Raw genomic sequence first — 16233 nt, 5'->3', positions numbered from 1 at the left:
CTTCTTATAAAACCCCACATTTCGTTTCTCTTTTCCCGCTTCCTCTCCAACAACATTAAACAACAACATTTGACATTGTTGTTCAGACCACATGGCTTCCACCACCACCACCACCTACGGCTCCGACCCGGCAACCCCCAACACCACCTTCGTCCAAGCTGACCCATCCAACTTCCGCGCCGTCGTCCAGAAGCTCACCGGCGCCTCCGACGACCCCGCTTCCCCCAAACTCCCCCTCACCCTCCCCTCCCGGCTGGCGGCCCAATCCCCCCTCGTCGGCCCAAAGAGGCCCAACTTCAAGCTCCACGAGCGCCGCCACGCCGCCGCCAAGAACCTGGACCTCCCCGTCCTCATGGTCTCCTCCAACAACGTGTCCCTTCTCCGAAACAGAACATGCGAGAACCTGATCATGGCCTCGCCCGTTTCCCCACTCGAGATGCTGGCGCGTGGAAGCCCACGCACGCCCCACGAGGAAGAAGAAGAGAGAGCGATTGCAGAGAAAGGGTTCTACTTGCACCCTTCTCCTCTCTCCACTCCCAGAGCCTCTCAACCTCCTGAGCTCTTGCCACTCTTCCCTCTGCATTCTCCCACCACCGCCGCCACCACCACCCACCACCACCACCACCACCACCTCAATTAACCAATGTTTTATTTTTATTTTTTAATTTTGATGGTGGATGAATGAATTAACTAATTGCCACTTCGATTGTTTAATGTTATGTTTGGATAGGCCTACGTATGTACGAGTATGATGAATCGTATTCCAATGTGGATGCTGTGTGTGGCGTATGTATGTACGTATATACGTATGTGTGAATGTATAGGTGGTATTTAGATGCACATATTGTTTCTTAATGCACTCTTCTTTTTCCTACACACAACCCTCCCAATAATGTCTTATCTACTCAAACATATATTTCTATCATTTTTTAAATAGCACACATTCTATTTGGATTTTTATTAACAAATATGCATCACTATAGAGTATACTTATACTTTTTTCTCATTATTTTATATTTTCACTTAACATTTAAATAAATTATTATTTTGTTTTAAAAAATAGTTGTAGAGTACTTATTTTTTACTATTTAGAGTATCAAATAAACTTATTTTTCTCTAACTAGCTTAATGCTTAATAATTTATGTCCTTTATACACGTAATATATTATTTTACATTTTATATAAAATGGTAAAACTATTCTACACATTGTATATATTTACATGATAAATTACTTTTGATACTTTTGTTTTTTTCTCACTTTCACTTTTCAACTACATTTAATAATAAAATATTATATTTAACTAATGAAAATAAATATAAACATATTTTTAAAATAAAATAAAAATATATTTAATTATCAAATGAGAGTGGGAAAAAATATTAATATAATTAGAAAATAGACAAAAGGCGTGGTTGAAACGTTTCTCAAATTTAACAGACACTTCCAATACAATATGATTAACATAATCATACTAAATGACACTCTAAGGTTAAAATTAATCCAACAACTCGTCTTAATTCAAAACTAGACTTGGAAGTCCACTATGATACTATAAATATATATTTCACCTAAGATAAATGTACGCATTTACTATAACAATTAATATTTCCACTAAATTATGAATCTTGACTTGAATGTCGGAGTGCCTTTAACAAGTACACAACCTCATACTAAAAGCGAATATTGAAGTCTATGATCAGTCAGATCCACCGTAATTGTAAAAAAAAGACAACTCCTGTAAAAACAAATAAAAATAAAATTTAATTATTTAGTACAATAAAATTAGGTATTTTCTTAAAATATATAAAATTTGGTAGAAAAATAAATAAATAAATAAATATCAATATTATATTTCTCATTTTTTTAATTTTTTTTTTCCTTTTTCATTCTCGCCAAATATCTTATTTTATTCATAGTTACAACCAAACAAATCAATAAGACAATAATATTCCACATTGAAGCTAGTTTAGGAGAAAAACAAAAAATAAATAAAAAATATTATAAGTTGATTTTATGAAATATAAACTAATTTTTAGGAAAGGAGGTATAGGGTCTCTGGTTTTAGTTAGACTACACAATCATTGCGCCACCAACTTCTATTTTGAGTCTTAGTTAAGAATACTAATTAAAATGTCTCTTCTTAATTATGTTTTAAACAAGTTTATCCCTATTAATAATTTGTGTCAATTTTTTAAATATCTCTAATCTTATTAATATATTTGTATAAGCGTTTTTACCTTCTGAAAATCTAATAATTCAAAATGGTGCTAGCCAAACAATTGTTTTGAAAAATATTGGTTTAGTTTATTTTAAGGAGACAAATGGTTACTTATCACATTTACTATAAACTTATTTAACAAAATAAGACTAGATTTGATTAAAATTATATTTACAAAATTTGTAATGTTCTTTTTTTAAATTATCACTTTACACTATTTTTACAACATTTTAAGTTAACTTAATTCATTTTACCAAAACATGATAATTTGACATTATAAATTCTCTTATACTTCCATATAAATATAAGTATAATAATAGACTCCAAAAAATTAATATTTTAATTATATTTAATTTAATTTTTAATTAAAAATATTATTATATTATTATAATAGGTTGTTAATTAGTTGTTATTTACTTTTTTTCGGTGTCAAAGTAATTTTTCCATAGCAATGCTGTTCTGCTTCTTTTATTCATTGACAATTTAAGATTATTTTACTTTATTAATAATGCATGACCATTAAATTTTTATTTATTATTCTTATTTTTCATTTGTTTCCTAAATCTATATATAAAGGAAATGAAGAAAAGCTAGAAGTACACATTTTAGTTTGAAAGTGATGTTTTGCTTCAAAAATTATTTATGATTATGGAATGTTTCTGGTCACATGCTTTTATCTATTGGGTTGGCAATGTTATGCTAACACGACAGAGAGGTGTTGAATTGATAATGAGATGATGAACTTAGACAAAAGAACTTTTTCTCTTCAGATTGTGATATAGTATCAAACCCTAACAGAGAAAACAATCCTTGAACCGTTTTTCCCCCTCATTGTTTGGGTAACATTTCATAATTTAGGGTCCTACTTGTGATCAAATTTGTAACAAATAGGGTTTTGTAGATGTATGCATTTAACCCTAGTGCTACTAATTCACCTTATTAATCATCACTTCCTACTATTCTCAGGTTCTTGATCAATTGTGATATGTATCCAACAGTACCTGTACAGAAAATATTCTATTTTATCCTTAATCTTTGGGATATCATATCCACAATACAAATAAGACAGTTCACATGTAAATCCAGAACTGAGATATGTGTCTTCCGAATATGACCATTTACGCTAAGATCCGAAAGCCTTTTTCTCATTCTGGATGCGAAATCGGGAAAAGGTGACCAGGACAATTTGGGATTTTACAAAAAATATGGGTGCGGATCATAATTGATCTGATACCAGAAGAATTAGCCCTAATTGGATAATACATACACTTTTTTAAAATGATGATAGAGAAATCATGTGGCAACTCAGATTCTTTCACAAATGTTATACACAATGATTTACTGCTATTTTTCTTTGGCTTTGTTAGTGATTGATCGAGTGCATCTCTCAGAATCCAACAAAAAAAAAGGTGCACAAGATTCATATATAATATTCTGATGTTAATCACTCAATAACTTAGGCCCTTTTTTTATACTCTTTTTTGACAAACAATGTTTAGAGAAGCCACCATCTAAAAGTCACAAACAAATATGATGCACCATGATGACAATAATGATTGCTCTGTGTATTCCTCTTCAAGCTGTGGTAGGAACAAAAATGTACATGACATGACTGATTTGGTTAACTATCATAATCTCCACAATGGGGTTAAGTGTTGTTGAGTTTAATTTCACAGTTGGTTAGGATCATGATTTGCTTCCCACATTGAGTCCATTAAAAAGACCTCATACCCTTGAGCCACTTCACAACAAACTAAACTTCATTTCTTTTAGTTGTGGATAATATTCAACTAGCATTCTCTGTATCTGGACTCTGATTTAAGGTTGAGAAAATGACTGAACACTGAATGTTGCTACCACTTTTTGAGTCATGCATCACCCTTAAGTCATAACAGCATTCATAAACTCGAAATTATTAGCCAGTTTGTTAATAAGAACTGCATAATTTTATTGTTAAGGTAAAAAAAAGTAGCAATCATCACACTTGGAGAAATATTTAGAAATTATGTTATGTTGAAGAATTAACAATGGATTATTAGAAGTTCACTTTGGTACCACAGAAAACATGGATCAATAAGTGTGATATTATTCCTGTTTAATCAATGATTTTCGAGTTTAAGTTTTAGACATATAGCTGCATTACATCTCTGCACACTTAATAATTAAAGTGACACACAACTTTGTGCCACTCATGTATGGCCAAATCCAAGCAAGATAGAGAAACTAGGCCTCAGTAGCTTGACAAAATCCCATGAAAATAAAGCGATGTAATTAACTTCAGCTAAGAAGAAGAAAGACCAAGAAACTATGTGGAAGTTCAGATGTGAAATTCAGTTATTCCGGCCACAGAATCAACAACAATACTGAAATCATGTTGCTAATCAGCATTTTTATTGATTAAACAATTTCTTAAGTTTCAGAACAAAAGTTACTATGTAGAAAATAAACAAATCCAGAAGGGACTTATTATATTGACAGAAAACAAAAATTGAATTGAGTGACCAAAATTCTAAGCCATTAAGTTATATACTATAAACAATATGATGTCCAGAGCTTTTGGCCAGACAAACACTCAGATGGAGAGGTGATTTTGGTTATTCAACTCATAACTCTATTTAACGAACTGAAGCACAAATGGACTGTTGGTTGTACAATTCTGTGACTCCATTTGTGATCTTCTGCCTGTTTTTCCTCCTCTTTGAGACAACTATGAACCCTTCATCACCATTCTTTTTTTCACTAACACCTAATGTCTCTTGCTCATCACTATCACTGGAATGAGGCACTGTCTTGTTCTTTTCTTCATTTCCATACATAATGTTTATGACAGCACTGTCCTTAGCTATTTCATCATCACAATTTCCCAGCTTCCTAACTTTTCCTTCACTGTCGTTGGATTCATCCACAGAATCAATATTTTCTTTGACAGATTTTACTAAAAAACTGAGCAATATCTGCCTTGCTATCTCGGACTTCTCAGCTTCAGAAATACTGTTTTTTGTGGAACTTGCCTTGATTTCAGCCAAATTTTTATTTTTTTCTGCCATGCCTACCTCAGATAAAGAGTTATGCTCATCGGAAGCATTTGAATTGGAATCATTGGCTTCGATCTGAGAAGCACTTCTAGGAACAAACTCAGGTGCATGTGGATTCATTATTCTTGGAGATCCAAATCCGCTTTTTTCTCTGATAGGTGTTTGGCTTTTGCTAAAACCATGTTTCATGCGGAAAGTGTAGTTGGTTCTATAATATAGAGGTGATCTAGGTCCACAGGGGACCCTAGCAACAGCAGGGGGGAGCACAGGCTCCACATGCATGCCTTGACTAACATCTGTGTCATACATACTAGTGAAGGAACCTGAATTTAAATGGTGAGACATCGACAACATTCCTGGATTGAAAGGTTTTGCTGCAGCTGAAAGCTTACTGCCATTTGTTTCTGTTGGTTTTTCCTGATCAGAAGAAGCAAGGGAAACCTTCTCAACTTCCAATGTAGAATTTTCTTGTTGAGGTTCAATTTCTTGAGTTTCCTCTGTTTCACCATTCTGAGAAACTGCATTAACTATGGAACTTTGGCACGTACCTTCGTTGATAGATATCACAGATGGACTGCTGCATATCTCGTCTTCAGCATTAACCTTGTCCATCTCAGCCTTTTCCAACAGTGGCTTTAAAACTGTACCTGGTGGCGCCAGAGCTACTTCTTTGTAAGATATAGACTTTGAAGCCAATGAACTTAGAGATGCTGGAGATGAAACTTTTGACACAGAAGCTTTTGTTGAATAATTAACAGAATCCTCGTTCAAGGCTATGCTTCTAGCTTTTGGTTGTCTAGAAGGAGATGAAATAGGAACTCCTCTTTGTGGTGGTGAAGTAATCTCATTCCTTGAACTGCTTTCCCTGTAAATGTGATTATTAGAACCATTAATGCTGAGCTTTGACAGAAGAGGTCGCTTTTTGTGTCCAAACTTCCGGTTAGCAGCATTTCCTGATCGCCCTTTTGAATTGGCTTCTTGCCAACCCTCATCGGATGATGCCTCATAAACAACTTCACTTGTCACTGCCCCGTAACTAGTTGAATCACCATTTTCTTTTGGTACTTGAGAATCACCTCGTGTGTCAATGGTTTCTTCTATATTCCCTTCTACCATGGTTGGAGCATCTCTTGAGTCATAAAAAACAATGCTCTCCTCAACTACTGCATCTTCATGTTCTTGACTGTTATCACTTGTTGGGAGCAACTGTGAAATAAAAGCAATAAGTGAAATATAAAATATGGTAAATGTTATCAAAATACTTCTGATTCGAAATTATACTATTATAGCACTTCACTAAAACTATAAGCTAACTCCAAAAAAATGTAATATGTTGCATGCCATGCAAACTTGACTTCAATAAAGGTTAAAACTTCCAAAATCTTTGGAGCATAGTTTTCTTGTTTCCCTTAAGGACAGTACGTAGTGAAAGGCATGTGGTCAATGGAACTGGAACATAAGGTATTTAATCAAGAGAAAAAGCATATGCTACCATAGCATATCAAGAGAAGCATTGATTACAACTACAAGCAAGTCATCACGGGAAATAATATGCAGTTATTTTGAGATAAACACCATCTAGAAATTTTTTTACCCACCTTTGCACGCCTCTGTTTTCTCTGTGCATCATTTCTTTTAGGGTCAGGACTGATAAAATCCAGGAGATCTGACACGCTGCAAGAAAAGGGTTAAATATACATGTATGTACCTTGAGATATAACTTGTTTAAAACACAGTAAATGGGGATACCATGTTAGTACCTAAGGTGACCTTTACTTGCAATGGATGCATCAGGCTTTGGAGTTCCATTTTTAGCTGCTTCTTGCTGCTCTATGGCTTTTGATTCAAAATATTCAAGCCATGCCGCAGCATCCTGCATTGGGGATTTTTTTAAGAAAAATGTTAACATTGGCAAAAAACAACTATCAACCAACCCCCATAATTTGTTTATCCTTAGTTCAATCCTAGATAGGTACTCTTTGACTTATACTAGTAATACCATCAGAAAAGAAAATGACCTGTGTACGAAGGTCTTCTGATCCAAGCTTTGCTTGAAGTATCTTTAGTGTAGTTTGCTCATGTTGCACACTCAGAGAAAATGCATCCATCAATGAAAGAGCTATAGCTATGGCGTGATAGCTTGCGGCAGTCTATAACATGAAAAATACTGTATAAAACACTCTTCAATCCATAAGAGAATGGGGGAAAAGGAGGGATGGAGAGAGAGAGAGACCTGTATATGATCTGCTCCTAACAACCTTTTGTTGCATTTAAGAGCTTCATGCAAGTATCTGAGTGCCACATGAACATTTCCCATGCCCTCTTCCATCATAGCCACATTTATATATGTTGCAGCTGTGTTTGGATGAGACAGCCCACATGTAAAGTGAAGAAGGAATAGAGCACGATTAACATACCTGTGAAAAGGCACAAGAGAAAATAGTAGTTTCAGAATATCAAGCAGAATTTCATAAACATCTAACCAACTCAATAGAGTTTAACTTACTTCAGAGCCAGCTCAATGTGTTGCAAACGATAATAGAAAACAGAAAGATCCCCGTAGCTTTTCATAGTGTCAGGGTGGTCAAGACCAAGCTCCCTCTCATTTATATCCAAGGCCTTTTGCTGATAAATGGTGGCCTAAGTAAAGAATAATAAAAATTTATATTTGTTCCAAATCTTTTACCAATCACTACATAAACAGTTAAAGATACCACACAGGTCCACTGCCATGCAGTACTTTCTCAACATCCTCCACAAAATCTATTGATTCACTATCATATTTATGTTCAGGAAGTCTTTAACATGCTTCCCCCTTTTCTCTTTCTTTCATCTCTTTCCCCTAGTAGCTTAAAACAAAGGAAATAATATTTTCTCCGACTAACTTAGCTTAAACTATGTATCAACAAAAAATACAGATAAAAATCTCAGATTTCTACAATAGCTTAGATAAAAAATGAAATATTTGTTACCTGGTTAAAATCTCCAGTATGGTAGAGAACCACAGCTAGGAGACTATATGCACTTGCTGTATTTCGATGATAGGGTCCACAAACAACCATCATTTTAGCCAATGCCTGCAATATGATAGTATTGTCAAAACACTGCCATATTTATAACTAGTAAACTTAAAAAGGATGCACCATGCAGAGACTGAAGAAAGTGATCTGTACCTTTGTTCCGTAATTTACAGCATCCTCAAGCTTTCCTTTATCAAGAGCAATTTTTGAAGCCTCCAATAAATTGCGTCCATCAATTGAGGAGCACCCTACATACTGTAAAAAATGATCTTGTTTGTAAATGGTTCAATAAATTATACATTTACACATAAAATAGATTTAGGAAATATTACATAAACATGATCTCACCTTGCAAACAGGAACCAAGCTGATAATATCATTTTTCTCAAAGGGCTTACTAGACTCCATGTCATAATCTCTAGGGAATATTTCCAATCCAACCTGAAAACAAAAAAAGTGCAATTAATAAAAGCTTCTTGTATAAAAAAATAGAATACAAAGACAAAATGCTGATACCTTGTGACATAGCCCTCTGAGAATCGACAACTTCCTCAAATGTTGGAATTCATCATTCAGTGTCCACCCAAATCTTTGGGACAAAAACATTCGTAGCCATTGAATTCTGAGATTATGATCATCATTCAAACTTTGATCAGTATCTTCTGTTCGACACCCACCAAGTAAGAAATTTAGTGTTGATGCAATGGCTGCTGATAGATCAGCTGCATTGTCAACAGAGGCAATAACTGCTTTAAGTTGATGCTTGAAAGCTCGAGTAATCATCTCATGAATACAAAGGGATTGTATGTGAGGAAGATTCTCAGCAAGTTTAACCTGATTCACGCATGAAATTAGAACCAAAAAAAACAAACTATATTACCAAAAGCACTTAAACTAGAAAGGTATCTAGACTACAATAGCAGCTTTCTAGCAGTAGAATAGTTGGAATATTTTAACACTGTCTAAAAAAGAGGCTCTAGAGATTGAAAGAACATTACACATACTACAACCAGAAAAGTAATCCTCAGCTAGCCAATATTCTACAGGAAGAATAGAAATAGAGAAAATAATTCTCACCACTTGACCCAAAGATCTCATCTTTAATCCTCTTAAATGCATAAAGTCGGTCAATGTTCGCCCATCCACTGGAGAAAGTTCAAGTGATCCAAAGTCCATAGCCTAAAAAAGTGATACATTATGTTCTTAATCATGTCTATAAAACCTGTGTTATTCAAATGAATGTAAAGTCCCTTGAGAAATGTAATGTTACCAGCTTTGGCAAGGCAACTTCATCATAAAACTTGTCTGCCATGCTGATAAGCTCATCCACTGACTGTTGCAAGAAGTAACAAAATGAACTGATTGATACAGTTACAAGTACAAGACAGGAGATGAAAGATTCATTATCATAAACATAGCAGCATAAATATCACCCAAAACAAACTAAGATATAAACTAAACAATAAAATTGGAAAATGACGTAGTCACAAAACATGTAACAAAAGTACTAGTTAATTTTCAAAGAAGAAATGTTGGTGGCATTCCTGGGAGATGTTGGTATCTAACATTTAATGAACTTCTATAAAAGATACACTACTAAATACTCTTAAAAGACCTTCAATAAGCATTCAAAATTCTCCCCCTTAATATGTTGTTCTTGAACTTATAAAACTTCTCTTATTTTCTGAAACTTTTCTCTAGGCAAAACCTTCGTGAAAATATCAAACATGTAACTTGCAAATAGAAAAAGCAAAATCAGCACAATCTACAAAGTTTTCCACAAACCTTCATGTGAAGGCCAGTTCCAGATTCTTTGAGACGCAAAAATGCTTCTTCAGAAAGTAGTTTCTCTAAATCATTAGAGTTACTTAAGTCACCACTGTTCGGCTCAACTTTCTCATCATCATCATTCACAATTCCATGTCTAGAGTCATTTTGCTCTCGAGAATCTGAACCATCTACATTATTTGATTTCTTCTCTCTCTTCTTCAAAAATTTAAATTGCTTTCCAAGACCTTTAACAGCTTGCTCAGCTTCATTGACATCTTCTTTGTTTTTGGAACTGTTATCAGATGAAGTTTCCTGTTTCTGCAAATGCTGAATCCAACAGGAACCAAGTTCCCATCGAATAGACCTTTTTGAAACACTTGGCTCCTCCTTTATTTTTTCTATGCCTTCTTGAACAACCTTCCGAACAAGGCTTTTAGTAGCATCTAAGTCATCCGAATTTGATAGGGATGATATATTCCCTTCTAATGAATCAGATCCAGACTTGTGAAGCAATAGCCTCAAACTGCATAGATCATAAAAATGTGTCATTGTGTCAGGCATCATCATCACAAATTTGCTATTAAGGTCAATCTCTGTGGGTGAAAATGCTTGCATTGAAATGGATCCAATTAACCAATAGAGAAAGATCACATAAATGTTGCCGACATGAGATATGCAACCTAAAAGTGCTACCATTTCCAGATCATCCTTCCACAGTTAACATTTGCAGAATAGTTTATTGTTCAAAACCTGTTGATGTTGAGAGCATTTGCCCCACCATCTGGCTGATCATTTATCTCAATGTCTCGAACTTTAAGCTTCCTCATGTTCACATTACCCGCAACCTTCACTGTTGCAGTATATCCACAGTGGTGTACAACAACCACAGCCAAGGAAGAAGTATCCTGTACTCAAACAAAGAGAAAAAATGAACAATCACAATACATCTATACCCTTGAGGAACAGGTTATTGACTTACATGAACAATCACACTTTCATCAGCAGTCAATCCTTTGATTAAATTCTTCTGAACATCCTCCTTATGCACAATGGATTCATCTGGTATAGAATCATGCTTTTTATTTCCATTCTGGATGTCACGTTTGACTGTAATGGATAAGTCTCCCACCTGATCTTCAAGCAGAACAGAACCCGGAGAAGAATTCAATTCATTCTTCATGTTTGACTTGGATTCCACAACATGTTGTATAGCCACCACAGCCTTAAATATTGAGGTATCAACAAATTGATTGTGAAGCAGAAATGCTTTTCTATCCCTGACCACTCTCTCCTCCTCAGTTTTGCAAGGAAGAGAGGCCAATATTGCAAAATCCGTTGCCCATGGTCTAAGATTGAATTCGCCATTTCTTCCTCCGCCGCCACCATTACCACCCCAGTGTTCATCCTCTGCTGGCAATGCAGGAAAGCTTGAAGGAGACTCGGCTACAGATGGAGGGACAAGCCATGTATTTGCTCGGAATCCATATGGAAGATTTCCAAACTGAAGAAATATTCTGTTAGAGAAAGATGTTCTTAAAAGTTAGGCAAATAATGATCAGTTTCATTAATTTGATGAAAAGTGTACCTTATTACGTTCCGAAAAGGCTTTCATCAACGATTCATATGCCTGCATTGATCAGTCCTTTGTTAGAACATAGTTAAAACATCAAACTGCTTGCAGAAAAATCAAATTCTTAAAACTATGTTTCTGATACATAGCTTCTTCAAGAGAAAGATATGTAAAAGCACAAAATATGAACAACTTGATAGAGTTTATAGCCATTCATATATCATAGAATAAGTTAAGAACCTAAAAGGGGAAGCAAAGAAGTTGGGAATAAGAAGAAAGAGAAACATACATTAGCAAAGGCTCGGCTGAGCTGTTGAAGAAGATCAACCAAAGTGTGGCTGTGCAGAGACTGCTTCCCTACAGTGTAAAACCCTTTCTCTGAACCAACCACTTCTATTACCTTCCCATTGCATATTTTAACCTTCATTCATGCACCAACAACATTTTCTCACGTCACATACACAACATGCAACACATTGACACGACGTATAATCTCGTAGGATACGAATTTATATATTATGAATTATATAATATGCATGCAATATGCATCAGTAACAAAGAAAAAGACCAAAACCTGAAGCTGAAAGTAATCTCCCTTGCGCCTATCATCTTCATCCTTCACTTCACACCTCTTCAATTCTGCAAAACACAAAAAAAAAAAAACATGTTTTCCATTACATTATTGTTAAGCTTGTGATTTTCCCATGAGTTTGTTCAACAGAACCATAATGAAAGTGAAGAGAAAGAGGTACCCACGTAAAATGGGGGGAGAGAGGTGAGACAAGGAGAAGAACTCGTAGAAATCTGAGAGCTTCGGCGTCGGGTGAATGGCCTTCATCCCCACGTTATCGGAGATCGCCGACAGTGGCGCCTCCGACGACGGCGACCCGACCCGGGATTCCCCATTCGGTGTCTCGGGTGGGCTCAAACTCGTCTTGTTCTGATGTTGGGCCTTCCCGTTTTTCTTGGGCCTTGAATCTGGGCTTGTTAGACTACGTTTGGGCCTACCGAACCTTGTTGTGCAGGCCACAATGTCCAACACCCTTCGCACGTGCGCAATTGCTTGGGCCTCCTCTGTGTAATCCTCTGTAACACAGTGACACAAACAAATAAATATATAAACATATAAATAATAAATAAGTTAATTAATAATGGAAATGGAAACAGAAAATTATCTCTTTAAATGATTAATTAAATCTAATAAATAAATAAATAAATCAATATCATTTTCCAAGAATAAAAATGATTAAAACAAATAGTAATGCATAAATCATCCGAGAAAAGAGTAAGCGTGCGATAAAAGTGAAGAAATCAATGTTACATGATAATTTTTAATCATGGTATATAAAAAACAAATAAATTGAATTAATTATTCAATTTTTACATTTGCGACAAAAAAAAATTGTTTTAGCTTTTTATATTTAAAAATTCCATGTTATAATTTTTATACGGCCAATTTCTCATACTTTAAGCCTTTATACTGTTAAAAACAACAATAAACAATAAAACTTAGAATAAAATAAAAAAAAGCGTTCATATAAGAATTTAAACAAAAATATAAGCGTGGTAATTAAATAAATAATTAATAAAAGAACTTCATTCTGCAAGTATAAATATGTAAAAATAAACAGCAAAGCGTAAAATACATTATTATTTTTAATCATTGTATAATCATCTTACGCCATAATTAATTACCGTAATTCTTATGTGAAAAAATGTATTATCGACTTTTAAACTTAAATTTCGAATTATTTTAAAAGATATAAAAGGGGTTATTTATTTTGACATGTTCGTTTCAACGTAGTTTTAAAATTTTAATTGCTCTTTTTAAATTTTTGTTATATATTTATAAAAAAAAATCACTATTATTTTGGTATATAATAAATTCGAATGCAAAGATATTATTATGAGATGGTGATGGGAAGAAAAAGTGGGGTCTGGTTTTGCACCGAAATGCAACTTCAATAAATGACAACAACAATCTTCGGCGAACCATTAACGTGTGACACACAAAAATATTTTTTTCACCCTTATGAAAAGGACAACAATTTTTTTTTTTCAAATACCAATAAATATTATATACCCATTTGAAAAAAAACAAATAAAAACCACATTGGAATGTTTTTCACTAGCCACTACATAATTTATTAATTTTCTAAATAAAGGGCACATCTAAATACTAGTAGTTTTGAGCATTAAAAACTACTATTTTTTTTTAATTTTTTTTTCAAATAAGTTTAATAGTTGAGGCCCACAAAAAATGATTCCATTATTGTTGCAAACTACTATGTTTTAAGAAGAATTAAAAGATTTTGTATTCAAAGGAGCAATGTCTCCTCTAATATGTTAGGTGATAAAGAGCATCTCCATCATAATTTTCATGGCAGATTCCTCCACATGTATCTTGGCCTAATAGGAGATGCACAAAACTAAGTATCTAAAGGAAAATAAAAAATTTCTGTCTTTATAAAACCCTTTAAGAAATAAAACAAGAGTGTTAATAAATTAAAAGAAATTTTTTTTTTTTATCAAAACAAAGTAATCTTAAACTTGAATTGACCAAATTACAAAAGTATAAAAAGAGAATTTGTATTTTATCAAAATGAAGTAATTTTGAATTTGTATTGACCAAATTCCAATGGTGAGTTGGTATGTTTTGATTTGCTAAAATTAACATTTTCCAATAAATAAGTTAATGTGATGAGATTTATATTGCAGACAATCTTTACAAACACCATTGTTATTTATTCAAACAAGGACTTTTGACATTAGTCTAGACAAAGTTTAATTCAAACGTTGAACAAAGACTTTGACATTAAAATACACAGAAAAAGGTTTAATAATGTTCATATAAATCAGCTACTTTTACCATTTAAAGTATCTTGTATCATACCAAAACCTTGTTCACTTGCATTTAACTTCATTAGTGGAAAAATACCAAAAGTTAACAAAAAAAACAAATATTCAGAAGCACTGATTAAAACTTATATGGTAAAACCAGTTCACTACTCCTGATTCAACACTACCTTGGAAACTTGTGTTTACCCCTTCAACCATTGATTAAAGTGTAAACTAAAATTCAGTGCACAATAAAGTATATAGCCAGAAATGGAAGACTGAACTAAATGCAGAAGGACATGAGACACAAATTGTAGTTGATAATGAATGGGAAGTATATTGTTGAGTACACCTACCTTCAACCATTCTTAGAAGACATGGCTTAAGGGTAGCAATTTCCACTCTCTCATTTAAGTTATGACCTTTGGCCTAAGGAAGGAACAGCATTGAATCAGAGCAGAGTAGATGTGAGCCAAAAATAAACAAAGATGCAGAGTTTGGCATGAAGGAATAAAATATCAATTGAATAAACAATGAAAATGCCAACCTCATGTGATAAAGAATAGTTTGTGAAATGGCATGTCTCCACCTTCACAGCCAATAGTTTCCTCACATCAAGTATCTTATCAGTAGAGATACCCTTTGGAAAACAAATTCATCAGACAAATAGTTATTATAAGATTGAATCAGATTAAAATCCACTGAGTATTTTATCAGAAGAAGTAGATACTTTGGAAAACAAATTCATCATCAGACAAATAGTAGGTGATGTCCAAAACCACAAATGACACAGAACAGACAACTTTGGAGAATGTGAAATAAAAAAAAAACACACCTTCAAGAGAATCCTTGTATCATAAGGAGTGACCACAGTGATGTCAACAAGAGAAGGTGCTGCTGCTGAAAACACACAAGAAACAGACATTGCAGAAAAGTGTTTTTCAGTTAAGATTATCAAGACACACACACATCAATATATGATATACTATTACAGTGATGTTCACAGCACCTTTCTCTTCCTTTTTCTTCTTCTCTGCCTTTGCCTTATTTGATTTCCCTTTTCCTGATCTTGGGGGCATTTTTTTTCTCTCCTTGGGACACTGCCACAGACCAAAAAGGTAGTTTTGGACAGAAAGTTGAGAACACACACACACCAAGTTAGTAAAACTGATGAAGAAGAAAAAGAGAGTGAAGAGAAGAGGTTATGTGTGAGAAGAAAGAAACATAATTTAGAAGAAGTGACTGATATATTGTAAATGGGGTTGAAGAGGATAGGATAAGGGTGATGAAAATTTAACCTTTTGAGGATTTGAGAGCAATTGTAGCCTCTCCTTGTTGCTAATAAGTTGATAGCTTCTCTCTCTCTTTGTGTGTGGAACCATGTGATGTGAATCTCAATATAACCAAGTTTGAGGTGGGCATGCACTTGGGTTGAGGCAAAAGACAAAGTGGCCAGTGTCAGCAAAAACAGGCCGTTGATTGCTTGCCACGTGGCACTCAACTGTGTGGCAGATTCAGTTTTGTTTTATCACGTGTTTGGATCTTCAACTGCTGCTCCTGTGCAGAGTGATTGCACACCCTTGATCTGGTATCTCATGCTGCAGAGTGATTGCACACCCTTGATCTGGTATCTTGTGGAGTTTCTCTGAGAGAGTGCATTATTGCATCTCATGCACCAACCTTGGCATCTTCTCATTGGTTTCTGCTATTGTATTTACTATTTAGTCAATCACTTATGCCTCTCATTTTTATTTTTTTCTCTCATACCAAGAAAAAATGT

At 34.3% G+C, this 16233-nt stretch overlaps 2 protein-coding genes across 3 annotated transcripts; one reads left to right on the top strand and one right to left on the bottom strand.

Annotated features, from left to right (window-relative positions):
- On the top strand, nucleotides 1-874 carry LOC137819517 (VQ motif-containing protein 11). Its single transcript, XM_068623396.2, has one exon. The coding sequence runs from the start codon at nucleotides 92-94 to the stop codon at nucleotides 638-640; it is 549 nt and encodes a 182-aa protein (XP_068479497.1). The 5' UTR covers nucleotides 1-91; the 3' UTR covers nucleotides 641-874.
- Nucleotides 875-4584: 3710 nt separating this feature from the next.
- On the bottom strand, nucleotides 4585-15892 carry LOC137818129 (protein REDUCED CHLOROPLAST COVERAGE 3). 2 transcript variants are annotated; one of them, XM_068621365.2, is made up of 24 exons: nucleotides 15752-15892; nucleotides 15463-15553; nucleotides 15289-15353; nucleotides 15001-15093; nucleotides 14810-14882; nucleotides 12372-12701; nucleotides 12190-12254; nucleotides 11905-12036; nucleotides 11631-11672; nucleotides 11025-11546; nucleotides 10796-10950; nucleotides 10061-10568; nucleotides 9546-9608; nucleotides 9353-9454; nucleotides 8792-9109; nucleotides 8624-8716; nucleotides 8429-8530; nucleotides 8228-8332; nucleotides 7762-7895; nucleotides 7489-7672; nucleotides 7274-7405; nucleotides 7016-7128; nucleotides 6854-6929; nucleotides 4585-6461 (listed from the first exon to the last, which is right to left on the bottom strand). In XM_068621365.2, the coding sequence occupies exons 1-24, from the start codon at nucleotides 15833-15835 to the stop codon at nucleotides 4836-4838; spliced, it is 5208 nt and encodes a 1735-aa protein (XP_068477466.2). In that variant the 5' UTR covers nucleotides 15836-15892; the 3' UTR covers nucleotides 4585-4835. The 2 variants fall into 2 exon arrangements, with proteins under 2 accessions (XP_068477466.2, XP_068477467.2); XM_068621366.2 differs by having other exon boundaries at nucleotides 15289-15350.
- Nucleotides 15893-16233: the final 341 nt, after the last annotated feature.

The sequence above is a fragment of the Phaseolus vulgaris genome, chromosome 10 (assembly GCF_051622355.1).
Source record: "Phaseolus vulgaris cultivar YP4 chromosome 10, ASM5162235v1, whole genome shotgun sequence".
NCBI lineage: Eukaryota > Viridiplantae > Streptophyta > Magnoliopsida > Fabales > Fabaceae > Phaseolus > Phaseolus vulgaris.
The sequence above is the reverse complement of the archived record's forward strand: the minus strand, read 5'-3'. Positions and strand labels throughout refer to the sequence as shown.